At 39.1% G+C, this 13,871-nt stretch overlaps 2 protein-coding genes across 9 annotated transcripts in view; both read left to right on the top strand.

The window, feature by feature from the left end:
* The window catches only part of CAPRIN1 (cell cycle associated protein 1), a 40,685-nt gene extending 31,005 nt beyond the window's left edge, over nt 1-9,680 (top strand). For all 4 annotated transcript variants that reach the window (XM_025878349.2, XM_073904782.1, XM_073904783.1 and 1 more), the window contains 4 exons: nt 2,702-2,896; nt 3,580-3,680; nt 4,741-4,804; nt 6,340-9,680. In XM_025878349.2, the coding sequence (XP_025734134.1) occupies nt 2,702-2,896; nt 3,580-3,680; nt 4,741-4,804; nt 6,340-6,404 (425 nt within the window). In that variant the 3' untranslated portion in view covers nt 6,405-9,680. The remainder of the gene's footprint in view (nt 1-2,701; nt 2,897-3,579; nt 3,681-4,740; nt 4,805-6,339) is intronic.
* A 1,420-nt stretch (nt 9,681-11,100) lies between these two features.
* Nucleotides 11,101-13,871, top strand: part of NAT10 (N-acetyltransferase 10) — a 46,712-nt gene continuing 43,941 nt past the window's right edge. For 4 of the 5 annotated variants that reach the window (XM_073904778.1, XM_073904780.1, XM_073904779.1 and 1 more), the window contains exon 1: nt 11,101-12,657. The gene's annotated coding sequence lies outside the window, so the exon portion shown is untranslated. The other variant, XM_025878302.2, reaches the window with a different exon arrangement.

Below are 13,871 nucleotides of genomic sequence, written 5' to 3'. Positions count from 1 at the left end.
TTTTGGTCAGTAAGCATTCATAATATCCCTGTTCCATTCTATGGTTTTAGTGGAACTAAACTCGTTACTCAAATTATGATCAACTTTACTCTTAATTGCTAATTAATTGAAGCCAACGAGCGTGATACCTGGTAGGTAGTAAGTCAGTTATACAAAGTTAAGAAGCAGTAAGGAATTGGCTTGGTTGTCAGTGTGCTGGTTAGAATAAAATGCGCAAAAACCTCATGGTGGCTGTTTTTGGTAGACTAGGTTGAAACAAAGTCTCTGTTGGCAAGTAAGGTCATTCACAAGTTGGTTAGTTACCACACACATTGCAATAATGTAGATAGAGATATCGTAGATTTCTGAATTTTGTAAGGTATGAAGAAATACCTGCTTTAGGTCTTTGGTTATTTATTTATTTATTTAAAGATTTTATTTATTTATTAGAGAGAGCCCAAGAGGGGGTAGGGTCAAGGGAGAAGCAGACTCCCTGCTGAGCAGGGAGCCTGACGTGGGACTTGATCCCGGGACTCCGGGATCATGACCTGAGCCGAAGGCAGCCGCTTAACCAACTGAGCCACCCAGGCGCCCTAGGTCTTTGGTTATTTAGATCCCAGGTTTAATTGGAATCCCATAACAAACTAGCATACCTTTCTAAAATCATAGGAGTTAATAGTTTAATTTTACCAGACTGATTTAAATAACTATGAAATATTCTAATTGTCCAGTTTCTTGATAGACTTGGATCAACATTATGGATTTTTCAGTACAACATTCTTACACATTTCCTGTAGTATTAAGCACCAGTAATTAGTAGGGAGTTTGAATCAGCTGTAATCTGCTATTTATCCATTATGCTATCTGTGGTCAGCTGCTGAGTGATAAAACTGGGCTTCATGCTCTCAGGCTCCTTTAATTATTGCCATGTACTCATAAGCATGTTAGCACAATGTCTAAAGGCCCCAAATACACCTGCTCCACAGCAGATTGTACTCTCCAGTCAGGAACAACCTGAAAAAGGGATATGGCAAGAATATGGCTATTATTTATGGACTTAGAGTTTATGCTGTACAAACACTTCGATAGAAATTTTTTTTTTTTTTAAAGGAATTCTGGTTTTGTTTTGTTTTTTTTAAGATTTTATTTTTATTTATTTTTGTGAGAAAGAGAGAACAAACATATGAGCCTGGGCTGGGGGGCGCAGAGGGAGAAGCAGACTCCCCACTGAGCAGGGAAGCCTGATGCAGGGCTCGATCCCAGAACCCGGGGATCATGACCTGAGCAGAAGGCAGACAGACGCTTAACCGACTGAGCCACCATTTCTGGTATTTTTAAATAAAGTGCCTTAATTGTACTGCTATGAGTTCTCTTGAAGTGAGATTTGACTAAGACTAATACAATTCTTACTGATAAAAAGTTGAGTTGAAAATTCACTTTTGACACTCTCTATATGCATGTGAATCAAATCTCTTCAAATAGAAAATGCTACCTGTGATCATGATAGTTGCCTGTAGTTTTAAATTTGGGGAATGTAGTCAAAAGGCGCTCTGTAGAAAGATCACACTATGAATAGTGTAATTGGTCCATTAATTACATAGTTCAAAAAGGAGCCATGACTCCTCCTCCTAGGCAAAGTTGGGCTTATTCACTCCAAATAGCATTCTAAGAACTGATAAATGTGTTTGGGGTTTCTTCAGGATACAAAATATATCAGGTGAAGTTTTTCAGAAGTCATACCAGCTTTTCTCTCTGCCTAAACATGGGAGATTTGGGCTGGCAAGAGGTTGCTGATTGTTTTTGTTCCTGGGGTGTGGGCCTTCCTTTAGTCTCTACCTTCCAAAGGTAGTGTTTGCATCCCATTTTCCACCCCCTGTGAATTACAAACATTGGGGTAATAGCAGAAAGGTACCTTAGGATTTAATTTTTGAAGATTTCTAGATTCTAGAGTTCTCCCCATTGTGGAAGGAGGAAGGGGTGTGCAAGGTTAGTGTGAACCTTCTAGAATCTTCTCTTAACCTCATCAGGTTGAGTGCCAGTGTGAGTACTATTTAACTGTCTTCTAAATTGGTTGTACTTAAAAGTACTTGAAATGGAATCAGGCATTAAGAGGGGTGAGTATAAGTTGAAGGCCTCTGCTGATTTATCTTTATAATTGAATATTCCACCATATGGTTTTCTAGCTATGGGAGAGCATGGTTTTGTATGTTTCACTAAGTATTAAGGGAAATTTAAAAGGATAGGAAAGCTTTTACCACTAAGGAGCTTTATAGTGAAAAGAAACAAATGATACATAATGGTAATTGTATTCTAGTAGGTAAGATCTTCTGAATTATTGTGGGTCTCAGTAGGCAGATGCCTCTTAGAAGATGTTTAATAATACAGGTTTTTTCATTTTTAATTTGGAAGGATAGATTTTTGTGATCTCACACATTTGTGTGCTTCTAAAGGTTTGGAATTGTTGGAGAATTGTATTCTCTTTAGCTTATTAATATATGGGTAGGAGAAAAATAGACTTAATGACTTAACTAATGTATAGTTTTCACTATTGTTAATATGAAAATTTAAAGACAGTTTGAGGAGGCAGTATAAGACACCCCTTAACCCAGAAAATGTGAGAGAACAGGTTGTAATGAGCTGTGTGTATGTGGTGTGTGTGTGTGTGTGTGTGTGTGTGTGTGTGTGTGTGTGTGTGTGTATAAATTTTTTCTTTTTATTATAGTGGTTGGCACCTACCATGGTTCCCAGGACCAGCCCCATCAAGTGACTGGTAACCACCAGCAGCCTCCCCAGCAGAACACTGGATTTCCACGTAGCAGTCAGCCCTATTATAACAGTCGTGGTGTGTCTCGTGGTGGTTCCCGTGGTGCTAGAGGCTTGATGAATGGATACAGGGGCCCTGCCAATGGATTCAGAGGTAGAAAAAAAAAGCAGCAAGTTTATGTTCTTTTTTGATTTATAAAATGCGTAGAAATATGTCATATGGTTTTTGGGAAAGATACGTATCTGTCTGCATTAGCCTCTTATGTACAACTTAAACATTCTTAGTATGTTATAGGCAATTATTTATTTTTTTAAAAGATTTTTATTTATTTGAGGGAGTGAGAGAGAGCACAACCCGGGAGAGGGGCAGAGGGAGAGGGAAAAGCAGACTCCCTGCTGAGCAGGGAGCGTGATGTGGGGCTCCATTCCAGGACCCCAAGATCATGACCTCAGCCGAAGGCAGGCACCTAACCGACTGAGCCACCCAGGTGGTCCTATTACAGGCATTTAAATTGATAAAATTAGGAATGAATTTTTTTAGGTGTCAAATCCATGTCTTCCATGTCCTCTAGGTGATAATTGCTTTCCGTACATTATCAGACTTTATGGGGCTTTTTTTTGTGTGTGGGGGGGGGTGTCCATGAATGGGTAAAGATGTCCTCTTCAAGGAAGTTAATACTCAGAAATTTAGGAACAGATTGGATCAGGACAGGAAACTAGAAATTAGTTTAAAGAACTAGCATGGCTTACAATTTTTCAGTTTTTCCTTTGGTCAGTAGTAAGAAATAAAAATTCCTTGTGTAGATAAGAAAATTATTTTCTTGTCCTAAATTTTAGGAGGATATGATGGTTACCGCCCTTCATTCTCTAACACTCCAAACAGTGGTTATACACAGTCTCAGTTCAGTGCTCCCCGGGACTACTCTGGCTATCAGCGGGTAGGTAGAAGTTGCTTTAAAATATAAATCTGACCTAAATACACCAGTGAAATGGACTGATGTGGTTGTTTAGACTTTAGTAATTAAGTAATTTGGGGCTAATTTTGTACCTTTGTACAAAATAAATGATGATTTTTGCTTTTCTTAAGAAGTACTCAACATAGGTGCTCATTTAATAGAGTCTTAAAAACAATGATTTCATGCACTGTTGGTGGGATTGTAAATTGGTGCAGCTAATTTCACACTGTGAAAAACAGTGTGGAGGTTCCTCAAAAAATTAAAAATAGAATTACCATATGACCCAGTAATTCCACTACTGGGTATCTACCCAAATAAAAGGAAAACACTAATTCAAAAAGATAGATGCACCCCTTTGTTTATCGCAGCATTATTTATAATAGCTAAGATATGGATGGAAGCAACTCCAGTGTCCATCATTTAGATGAATGGATAAAGAAGATATGGTATATATACTGGAATATTACTCAGCCACACACACACACAAAGAAGAAATCTTGCCATTTGCAGGAACATGGGTGGACCTAGAGAGTGTGATGCTAAGAGAAATAAGTCAGAGAAAGACAAATACCATATGATTTCACTCATGTGAAATTTAAGAAACAAAACAGAGACGGACAAAAAAACACTTTTAAATGGAGAATAAACTTGGTAGTTGCCAGAGAGGGGAGGTGGATGGGGGATGGGTGAAATAGATAAAGGAGGTTAATAACGAGTAGACTTACTTGAGCACTAAGAAATATATAGAATTGTTGAGTCATTCTGTTGTACACCTGAAACTAATATCATACTGTATGTTAATTATACGTGAATAATAAACATGTTTGTGTAGGAGAAAAAAATGATTTTTAAGAGCAGAGACATCTCTGAATATTCTTGAGAATAACAAGTATAATCACAGAATAACTTCTAGCTATGATAAATTGAAATGTGTAAAAGAAAGAGGAAGAAATTTGTGTTCTGTAAGTGTCGGTAAGAATAGATGATGAGTAAGCATTAAAAAAATTACATTTTTTTCAGTACTAACTAGCTTGTCTTTTAGGATGGATATCAGCAGAATTTCAAGCGAGGCTCTGGGCAGAGTGGACCACGGGGAGCCCCACGAGGTAATATTTTGTGGTGGTGATCCTAGCTCCTAAGTGGAGCTTCTGTTCTGGCCTTGGAAGAGCTGTTCCGTAGTCTGCATGTAGGTTACATGTTAGGAATACATTTATCATTACCAGACTTGTTGCTAGGGATTAAATGAAATGCTCTGTTTCTAAAACTTCTCTTGAACCCAAATTTAATTTTTTGAATGACTTTCCCTGTTACTATATAAATTGTCTTGAAAACTAGAACATTTCTCCTCCTCAGAAAAAGTGTTTTTCCAACTGCAAATTATTTTTCAGGTCCTAAAACCTGCTAAATGTTTTTAGGAAGTACTTACTGAAACATTTTTGTAAGACATTTTTGGAATGAGATTGAACATTTATATAAATTTATTATTCCTCTTTCATTTTTGAACATGCATATTATATTTTAGGGTCAGAAATCCTTTAATGGCCAGATAAGCCATATAGTTATTTAGAGAACCATTTAGAAGTGATAGAACTAATTGAAATTTCAATGCCTTTGGATCACTAATAGTGATGTAAGTGTCAAATTATTTCTGACTTTTAAATAAAACACCCAAAATCCTAACTAACTTATTGAACTATATTTAAAAATTACATGTTTAAAGAGTTTCTGCTTTTGTCTATTACCATAGGAAAACTGCTTCCTATTTGGGCAGGAAGTCAACCTGTGTAACAATTAGAGCGGTAGCATTTCATATGATCTGAAATTCTAAATGGTTCTCTGATTTAAGGGAAGTTAAATTGAATAGGTTTCCTCTAGATATTGGCCATAATATGTATAAAATGTATATTAAGGAGGAATTACAAAGTACTTTGATTTCAATGCTAGTAGAAACTGGCCAGCAAAAAGGTGCATTTTATTTTTAAATTAATGGATCACTTGGGAATTAACTGACTTGAAGTATCAAAGGATATTTGCATGTGAATGTGGGTTATGTTATTTCTCACCTTGTAGCATATTCTATGAAAGTTGAGTTGACTGGTAGCTAAAAATCTGTTTTAACAGCATGTAAAAAGTTATTTTATCTGTTACAAGTCATTATACAATTTTGAATGTTATGTAGTTTCTTTTTAACAGTTTAGGTAACAAGGTCTGTTTTTCATTCTGGTGCTTTTATTAATTTTGATAGTATGATGTTACTTACTACTGAAATGTAAGCTAGAGTGTACACTAGAATGTAAGCTCCATGAGAGCAGGTACTTTGTCTGTCTTCACTGCTGTATCTATTTCCAACGCCTGATGACAGTGCCTGGCACATAGTAGGCACTCAATAAATACTTGTTGAATGAATGAATGAATGAGTACTGGTGGAATACTCCATTAGCTCTACTCTTCTTTTAGCTAGAGAACATGAGCAAATTTGCGCATGACAACTTCCAGGACAGGTGAACACTGAAGAATTGACCTCTTAAACCTAATAATGTGACAAGCTTCCCACATGCTTCTTGACTTCAGATGAAAATCTGCTTGAAGGCAAAGCAAATAATATTTGAAAGAAAAACCAAATGCCATTTTTGTCTTCTAGGTCGTGGAGGGCCCCCAAGACCCAACAGAGGGATGCCGCAAATGAACACTCAGCAAGTGAATTAATCTGATTCACAGGATTATGTTTAAACGCCAAAAACACACTGGCCAGTGTACCATAATATGTTACCAGAAGAGTTATTATCTATTTGTTCTCCCTTTCAGGAAACTTATTGTAAAGGGACTGTTTTCATCCCATAAAGACAGGACTACAATTGTCAGCTTTATATTACCTGGATATGGAAGGAAACTATTTTTATTCTGCATGTTCTGTCCTAAGCGTCATCTTGAGCCTTGCACATGATACTCAGATTCCTCACCCTTGCTTAGGAGTAAAACATAATACACTTTACAGGGTGATCTCTCCGTAGTTATTTGAAGTGGCTTGGAAAAAGCAAGATTGACTTTTGACATTGGATAAAATCTACAAATCAGCCCTAGAGTTATTCAATGGTAATTGACAAAACTAAAATATTTTCCTTTTGAGAAGGAGTGGAGTGTGGTTTGGCAGAACAACTGCATTTCACAGCTTTTCCAGTTAAATTGGAGCACTGAACGTTAGATGCATACCAAATTATGCATGGGCCCTTAATATAAAAGGCTGGCTACCAGCTTTGACACAGCACTATTCATCTTCTGGCCAAACGACTGTGGTTAAAAACACATGTAAATTGCTTTTTAACAGCTGATACTGTATAAGACAAAGCCAAAATGCAAAATTAGGCTTTGATTGGCACTTTTTGAAAAATATGCAACAAATATGGGATGTAATCTGGATGGCCGCTTCTGTACTTAATGTGAAGTATTTAGATACCTTTTTGAACACTTAACAGTTTCTTCGACAATGACTTTTGTAAGGATTGGTACTATATATCATTCCTTATAATGTCCATTGTCTGTCACTAATCCTCGGATCTTGCTGTATTGTCACCTAAATTGGTACAGGTACTGATGAAAATATCTAATGGATAATCATAACACTCTTGGTCACATGTTTTTCCTGCAGCCTGAAGGTTTTTAAAAGAAAAGTATCAAATGCCTGCTGCTACCACCCTTTTAAATTGCTATCTTTTTTGCAAAGCACCAGTATGTGTTTTAGATTGATTTCCCTATTTTAGGGAAATGACAGACAGTAGTTTCAGTTCTGATGGTATAAGCAAAACAAATAAAACATGTTTATAAAAGTTGTATCTTGAAACACTGGTGTTCAACAGCTAGCAGCTTATGTGGTTCACCCCATGCATTGTTAGTGTTTCAAATTTTATGGTTATCTCCAGCAGCTATTTCTGTAGTAGTTGCATTTATCTTTTGTCTAACTCTAACTGAATTATCTTTTTCTCATGGAGGCATTTATATTCAAAGTGGTGATTCCTTCACTTAGATGCATAGGGAGAGTCACAAGTTTGATGGAGATGACAGTTTAGTAGTTCATGTACTGTTGGAATTTGTGCTAGCAGTTTGAGCACTTGTTCTGTGTGCCTATGAACTTAATGCTGCTTGTCATATCCCACTTTGACTTCATGAAGAATTAATCCCATCTATTCAGCAAAGGCTACTAATACTAAGTGAATGGTATTTTCTGTGCAGAAATTGAATTTTGTTTTATTAGCCTTTAGCTAAGGAATTTTTCCAGTAGGTGCTCAGCTACTAAAGAAAAACAAAAAACAAGACACAAAACTATTCTCAAACATTCATTATTAGACAACTGGAGTTTTTGCTGGTTTTGTAACCTACTAAAATGGATAGGCTGTTGAACATTCCACATTCAAAAGTTTTTTGTAGGGTGGTGGGGAAGGGGGGGTATCTTCAATGTTTATTTTAAAATAAAATAAGTTCTTGACTTTTCTCATGTGTGGTTGTGGTACATCATATTGGAAGGGTTATCTGTTTACTTTTGCAAATGAGTATTTCTTTTGCTAGCACCTCCCGTTGTGTGCTTTAAATGACATCTGCCTGGGATGTACCACAACCATATGTTAGCTGTATTTTATGGGAAATAGATAAAATATTCGTGGTCTACTGGGTAATCCCTAGATGTGTATGCTTACAATCCTTCTATATATAAAACTAAATTTGCTGTGTAGAAAATAATTTCATGACATTTAAAATTGAAGTAAATAAGTTCTTTATACAGTGATCTCTGAATCAGTTCAGAGATGAGATGGGGGAGAAATGCTTTCTAGGTTTCAAACTTCTATGCATTAGTGTAGATGTGGATGTGTAAAGGTGTTTAGTAGTTTTATTATTTCTATGTATGTTTTTAAAAGAATCGTTCTCTTGGAAATATAATTTTTTTTTTGGCATTCTGTCATCATAGTCTAAATGTTATAACAGCTTTTATGTCTCAATTCAGACTATATTTTTTAAAGGAGTGCCTTGTTACGAGGCAGAGAACTTCTTTTTAAAAAGAAGTCCATTAAGATCTGAGTCTTGGTACTAAGTGTCCTGTATAATCTGTGAATACTTGTCCTACCTGCAGAAGGCCTTTTGTTTGGTCAAATGCTTATTTTAGCAGAGTTCCAAGGAAATGACTGTCACATGTGTCACTGTAGCTTCTTGGTATAGTAAGACTCCACATATAAGGTACTTGTTAAATGCACAATATCAGTCATCTCATGTGGATAATGAGACTTCTATTTTAAAGCTTTAAGGTAGAATTGTCATTGATGACCTTGGTTAGAGCAGTTTTATTTCTAGATCCTAATATCCCTAAAGAATATGGAAGAGGTTTTGCAATCACTGTATCTTGGTATTAAAACAAATATCCTTTAAACATTTTTAATCAGTTAGCTTCTGCACTTCTTGTGTCTCCTATATATGCATCTCTGTTATGTGGGAGACTTCTCCACTCACAGGAGGCATGAGAATTTGTGTTTATTCTCCGAAGCCTCAGTAACTGAAGTGCTCTGTTGACAACCAGTTCATAAAATGTAGAAGGCAGTTGAGTAGTCAGCCTCCTCAGTGTCTTAGGAAATTTGTACTGTTAATTATATTTCCAATAATATATCTAATTAAGGGAATGAGATACAGGTAAGCACTGAGTTCAAACCCTTCTTTATTTCATCTTTTAAGTTCCTGAACTCTCATCCTACTTGAGTTCTTATTAAGCACTTTTAAGTTTTACTGACTATAAATTACATTCAAAGAATCAGTATTGCCCTTGAGTTGTTTATCCCTTCTGTAGAGTCAGTGGGGAGGGAAGCCATCAGGAAAATGAATGTAAATTGTTAAGGCTTATCTCTATCCCTTTTCCCATTCTGAGGTCTATAAAAATACTGGAAAAGACTAGTGAATGTCTTAAATTACATTAGATTAAATATTAAAATCTGATTCCTTACTGTCCTTGAGTGAAGTCTGCATTAGTTGTGTATTCTATCCAGCAAAGCTCTGAAGTGCTACTTGTGAGAGGAGAGAAGGAAGAAGCTTAAATCTATCTGGTAGCCTTGTCTTCTAAGGAAACTAGACTGCCACCTTCTTTCAGTCAGGATCTTAATACCTTAATTTAACAGCTTTTGCGACGCCTAATCCAGGCTCATGCAGAAGACTGGCTCATTGCGTGTAGGCAGTGCAAGACCACCTGATCTAGTACAAGGCAATTCTTAGTGTTGTATTTTTATTTGTAAATACTAGTTACCTTTACTGTGTTTATATTTGGGAGACACTGTATTAAGCCACTGAACTAAGGCTTCATTTGGCAAATTTGGATGTCCTTTGCCAAGCATCATGGCAAGCACTAAGCATTCAGTGGTGACAAAATCACTGGTTCCCGCTTTCACTGAACAGTCTCGTCAAAGATAATGACATGGTGACACAAAAATGTAGCAAGTGCCATGATGGAGCAACAATGGTTGATGACAGGTATAAAGGCCATGACTCAGATAGGTTATGACCTAGTCAAAATGATCAGGAAAGACTTTGGTGAAAGGGATAATTGAACTAAGACTTGACGGATTAGGAGTAATTAGGTAGAGAAGTGGAGAGAAGAGCACGTCCAAAGGTACAATCTCCAGTGACTGAGAAGGCTATCTGCTCAAGTGGGAGGAGCTGTGGGTTTTCGTAGTTAGTGGCTGAAGAAATAGGTAAAGGGTACTATAGATGGCTTTATAGTTATGTTCCATGTTAAGTTTTGTCTCTTAACAGTTGGAACTATAAAGGTTTCTAAACTGTGTGTGTATGGGGCCAGGGGTGGTTAAAGGATGGTCACCTAATAAAATTTGCCATTTAAAGAATACAAAATGCAGTGTTGAGAACAAAATGTATGGGGCAAGACATGTCTGTTGGAGCAGCCCATGTGAGAAATGATTACAACATAAAAGTGGAGGGCGGTAGTGAATGGATTCTAAATGTTTCCTGTCTCACTGGCCACTCAGTAATAGTATCATTTACTGGGTAATCTAGGCTTCAGTTGTGAGACGTTGATCTCTAGCTACAGTCTTTCCTAGGTGATCTCATCTAATCCCGGGACTTTGAATACAATCACTATTTCAGTCACTCCGAAATACTCCTAGGTCCCAAACTCCCCAAAACTCCAGTCCTAGTCAGTATCTCAATTTGAATGTCTTGAGATTCCAAATTAATCTCTCAATTAACCTGCATTTGCTTAGGATAAATACTTTGGCTATCATTTGTTTTTCTTTCATACCCTGTATCTAGTCCTTAAGCAACCTAGATGGTTCTACCTTGGCAGTGTATCCCGAGTCCTGTAGCACTTCTAACCACCACTACCACTAGCTGAGAGTGGCTGGCTGCTGCTCTTGTCCTGCAGTGATTTTTGCACAGCAGCCAAGAATGAGCCTTTGCTGAGGGCAAGTCGGATTTTGTCACTTCCCAGTTCCCCAAACTCCTTGCTTTCCCATCATGCCTAGAATTCTAAAGTTTGGTCTGTGTGCATTCATCATTTGGCCTAATTTCCTACCACTTTGTTCTTGCTCATTGTAATCTGGCTACATTGGCTGCTTTGCCATCTTGCCAAGATTTTTCCCATCTAGAAATCTACGTGTTACATCTTAAGCGTGGGAAGGCTTTTCACTCAAATATTCTTAATGCTCATTCCTAAATTCAGGTGTTTTGCTCATGCTCCAGTGTCATTACCTCAGAGGCCTTCCATGGCCACCACTAAAACATAATCCTTTGTCACTGTTTACTTACTGGATACTTTTTTCTTAACAGCACTTAAAACTTAGAATTCATGACTGACAGGAACATTTTGGTCACTTGATCCCTTGTGTCTGGTATATTGACATTTTTGAGTGAATTAGAAAATGATGGATATTGGACTAAATGGGTGGTGGTGATGATAACATTAGAATTGGGAGTGTCTTGATTTGGGGAAGGAGTTTCAGTGAGGAAGATAAGTTCGGCTTCAGACATTTTGAATTTGAGGGATCCGAAAAGTGTCAAACAAGCAGTTGGGATTACGATCTGGCTCAAAGACAAGAATGTGTAAGAATATATATGTGGTTCTTGTGCTTGGGCGAGTTTTGCCTGGGAGCTGGTGGGGGGTGAGGAAGAAAGGAGGTGAAGTAATTTAGCAAGAGCAGAGCCCCAGAGCTGGTTTTCAGAAGAGCGCCGTCATTTGATGGCCAGATAAGGCCTAAAGGGAGCTTACAAAATGCCCACACTGGTGGGTAGAAACCACACTGAATTCTCGACAGGTCTACAGGATCATTTCTGCAGGTGTGGAGGGTCAAGTGAGAGGAGTCAAACAGGTTTGCTGGTAGAGTTTCCTCATTTTGTCATATTAAAGTGGGAAGTTTATAAAAGAATCGGTAAAATTAACGCCCAGATCCCTGGAGTCGGTCGTCTCGTAAAACTAGGCTAACACACAACCCTGGACCACTTACCGTGTGCTGCCCCGGACCCATCTGGGAACCCGGGCTCGCCCCAGCACAGTGGCAGGAGCTGGGGGTGCGGACACCAGTACGCTTATTTTGCTCTTCGAAGCCAGGGTTTTTTGAGTCTGATGTGAGGCAAATCGCACCCGGCACCACAGCTGTCCCAAGCAGAGGTTAAATGCCAAAGCCGGGCTAAGGATTTGGGCTGCAGCTCCGCCTCCCGGGCCTCTGACGTCATCACGCGGAGACCTGGTTGGGGAAGGTCCCCGCACGTGCGTCACGCCGTGCCGCTCGTGCGCTTGCGCGCACGCCGCTTTCCAGGGCCTCAGCCGGACGAGCGTGGCAGAGCGAGGCCAACTTTGAGAGCGCGCGGTCAGGCATCCGCTAGGGGCAGCCCGCCGCTTCCTCCTGGCTGCTGGAGTAATTCGGTTCCCCACGTGCTTCCGCTTGTCTGCTGGCTGGGATCCGCTGGGCTCGGGGCGCAGGTACCCAACACGGGATGGCTTGGGATGGGTGTTGAGGTCGGTGTCCATGGGTCCAGAGGTGACCGGCTCGAGGATGAAGTCTCTGCATCTATGCCGATGCCTGGCCCTCGCCGGCTGCCTTCCCGGGCGCTCCTAGATGACAGATTCCTCTTCCCGGATTGGCGGCCACCCTCGGCGTGCTTCTCGAGCGCTCTCGGGGGGTTGCGTGGCTCGATCTCCACCTTCTAGGGACCTCATGCTAGGGGTCGGGGTGAGGGGGTGGGTGACAACACTTCGCTTGCTCACAGTCCTTGGTATCGGCGCTGGGCGTTACACCGAGTCCAGATCTTCCCACGCTTTGAACTGTTTGTCTCAGCTCATTCTTTTATAGTCTTTATTCAGCAGTCACATTCAGGACTTTGTTTTATTTGCTAATGCCCCTAGAACGGTGACTGGCACATAGATGCTATTTTATTTGTTAGACCAATAGGTGAGTGAATGAAGAAAAGTCCTCTTTCTCTTCTCTCAGGGCCCTTTTCATCCATTAAGCCTTCCGTGGCAACTCCAGCCCAGAGTAATCTCAGACCTTCACCAGACCACTGGCGGTACTATTATTTTTACATGTAATTTTGTCTGTTTTCAGACAGATCGCCCCTTATCTGTTTCACTTGAATATTTTCTCCAAGGAGAATGAAAGCTCCTTGAAGTCAAGGCTTTATCTGGTATTGCTTCTGGGGCTCCCACAGTAACTAGGGCAAAGAGCAGTCCCTAATAATTATTGATTAGCGTGTCGTTGTTTTGAGGCAACAACTTAACCGACAAGCTGGGCAGATTGGTGAGCTGGAAAGAGCTTACTTAGGCTTTGGAGTCAGGTAGACTTGAGTGTGAATCCTGTCTCTGTCACTTTTCTTCCTTGAGATACTTGAATTCTTTATACTTGCTCCTTTCCTTATGAAAAAGGAGTCATTGATTGTAACATAATGTTTGATGTTAAGATAGAACTGCTACAATCCATATTTGGATTGGAGGTTAGAAGGATGGCCGCCACACAGTGAAGGCAGTTAATGAACTTTATGTTTAGAATGCAGCAGGCCCTGGGCTTTCTAGGTAACCTGTTACTCTTATGTGGTAGTAATATAATTGATATTCTTGATGTTTCTTTGGTGTATTTATTGTGGTAATGATGCAGTATTGTGTCATATGTAATCACAATAACTTTAAGGTTTATCTGTACA

The sequence above is a fragment of the Callorhinus ursinus genome, unplaced genomic scaffold, assembly GCF_003265705.2.
Source record: "Callorhinus ursinus isolate GAN/ISIS: 27379988/994484 unplaced genomic scaffold, GSC_fseal_2.0 scaffold21, whole genome shotgun sequence".
Lineage (NCBI taxonomy): Eukaryota > Metazoa > Chordata > Mammalia > Carnivora > Otariidae > Callorhinus > Callorhinus ursinus.
The sequence above is the reverse complement of the archived record's forward strand: the minus strand, read 5'-3'. Positions and strand labels throughout refer to the sequence as shown.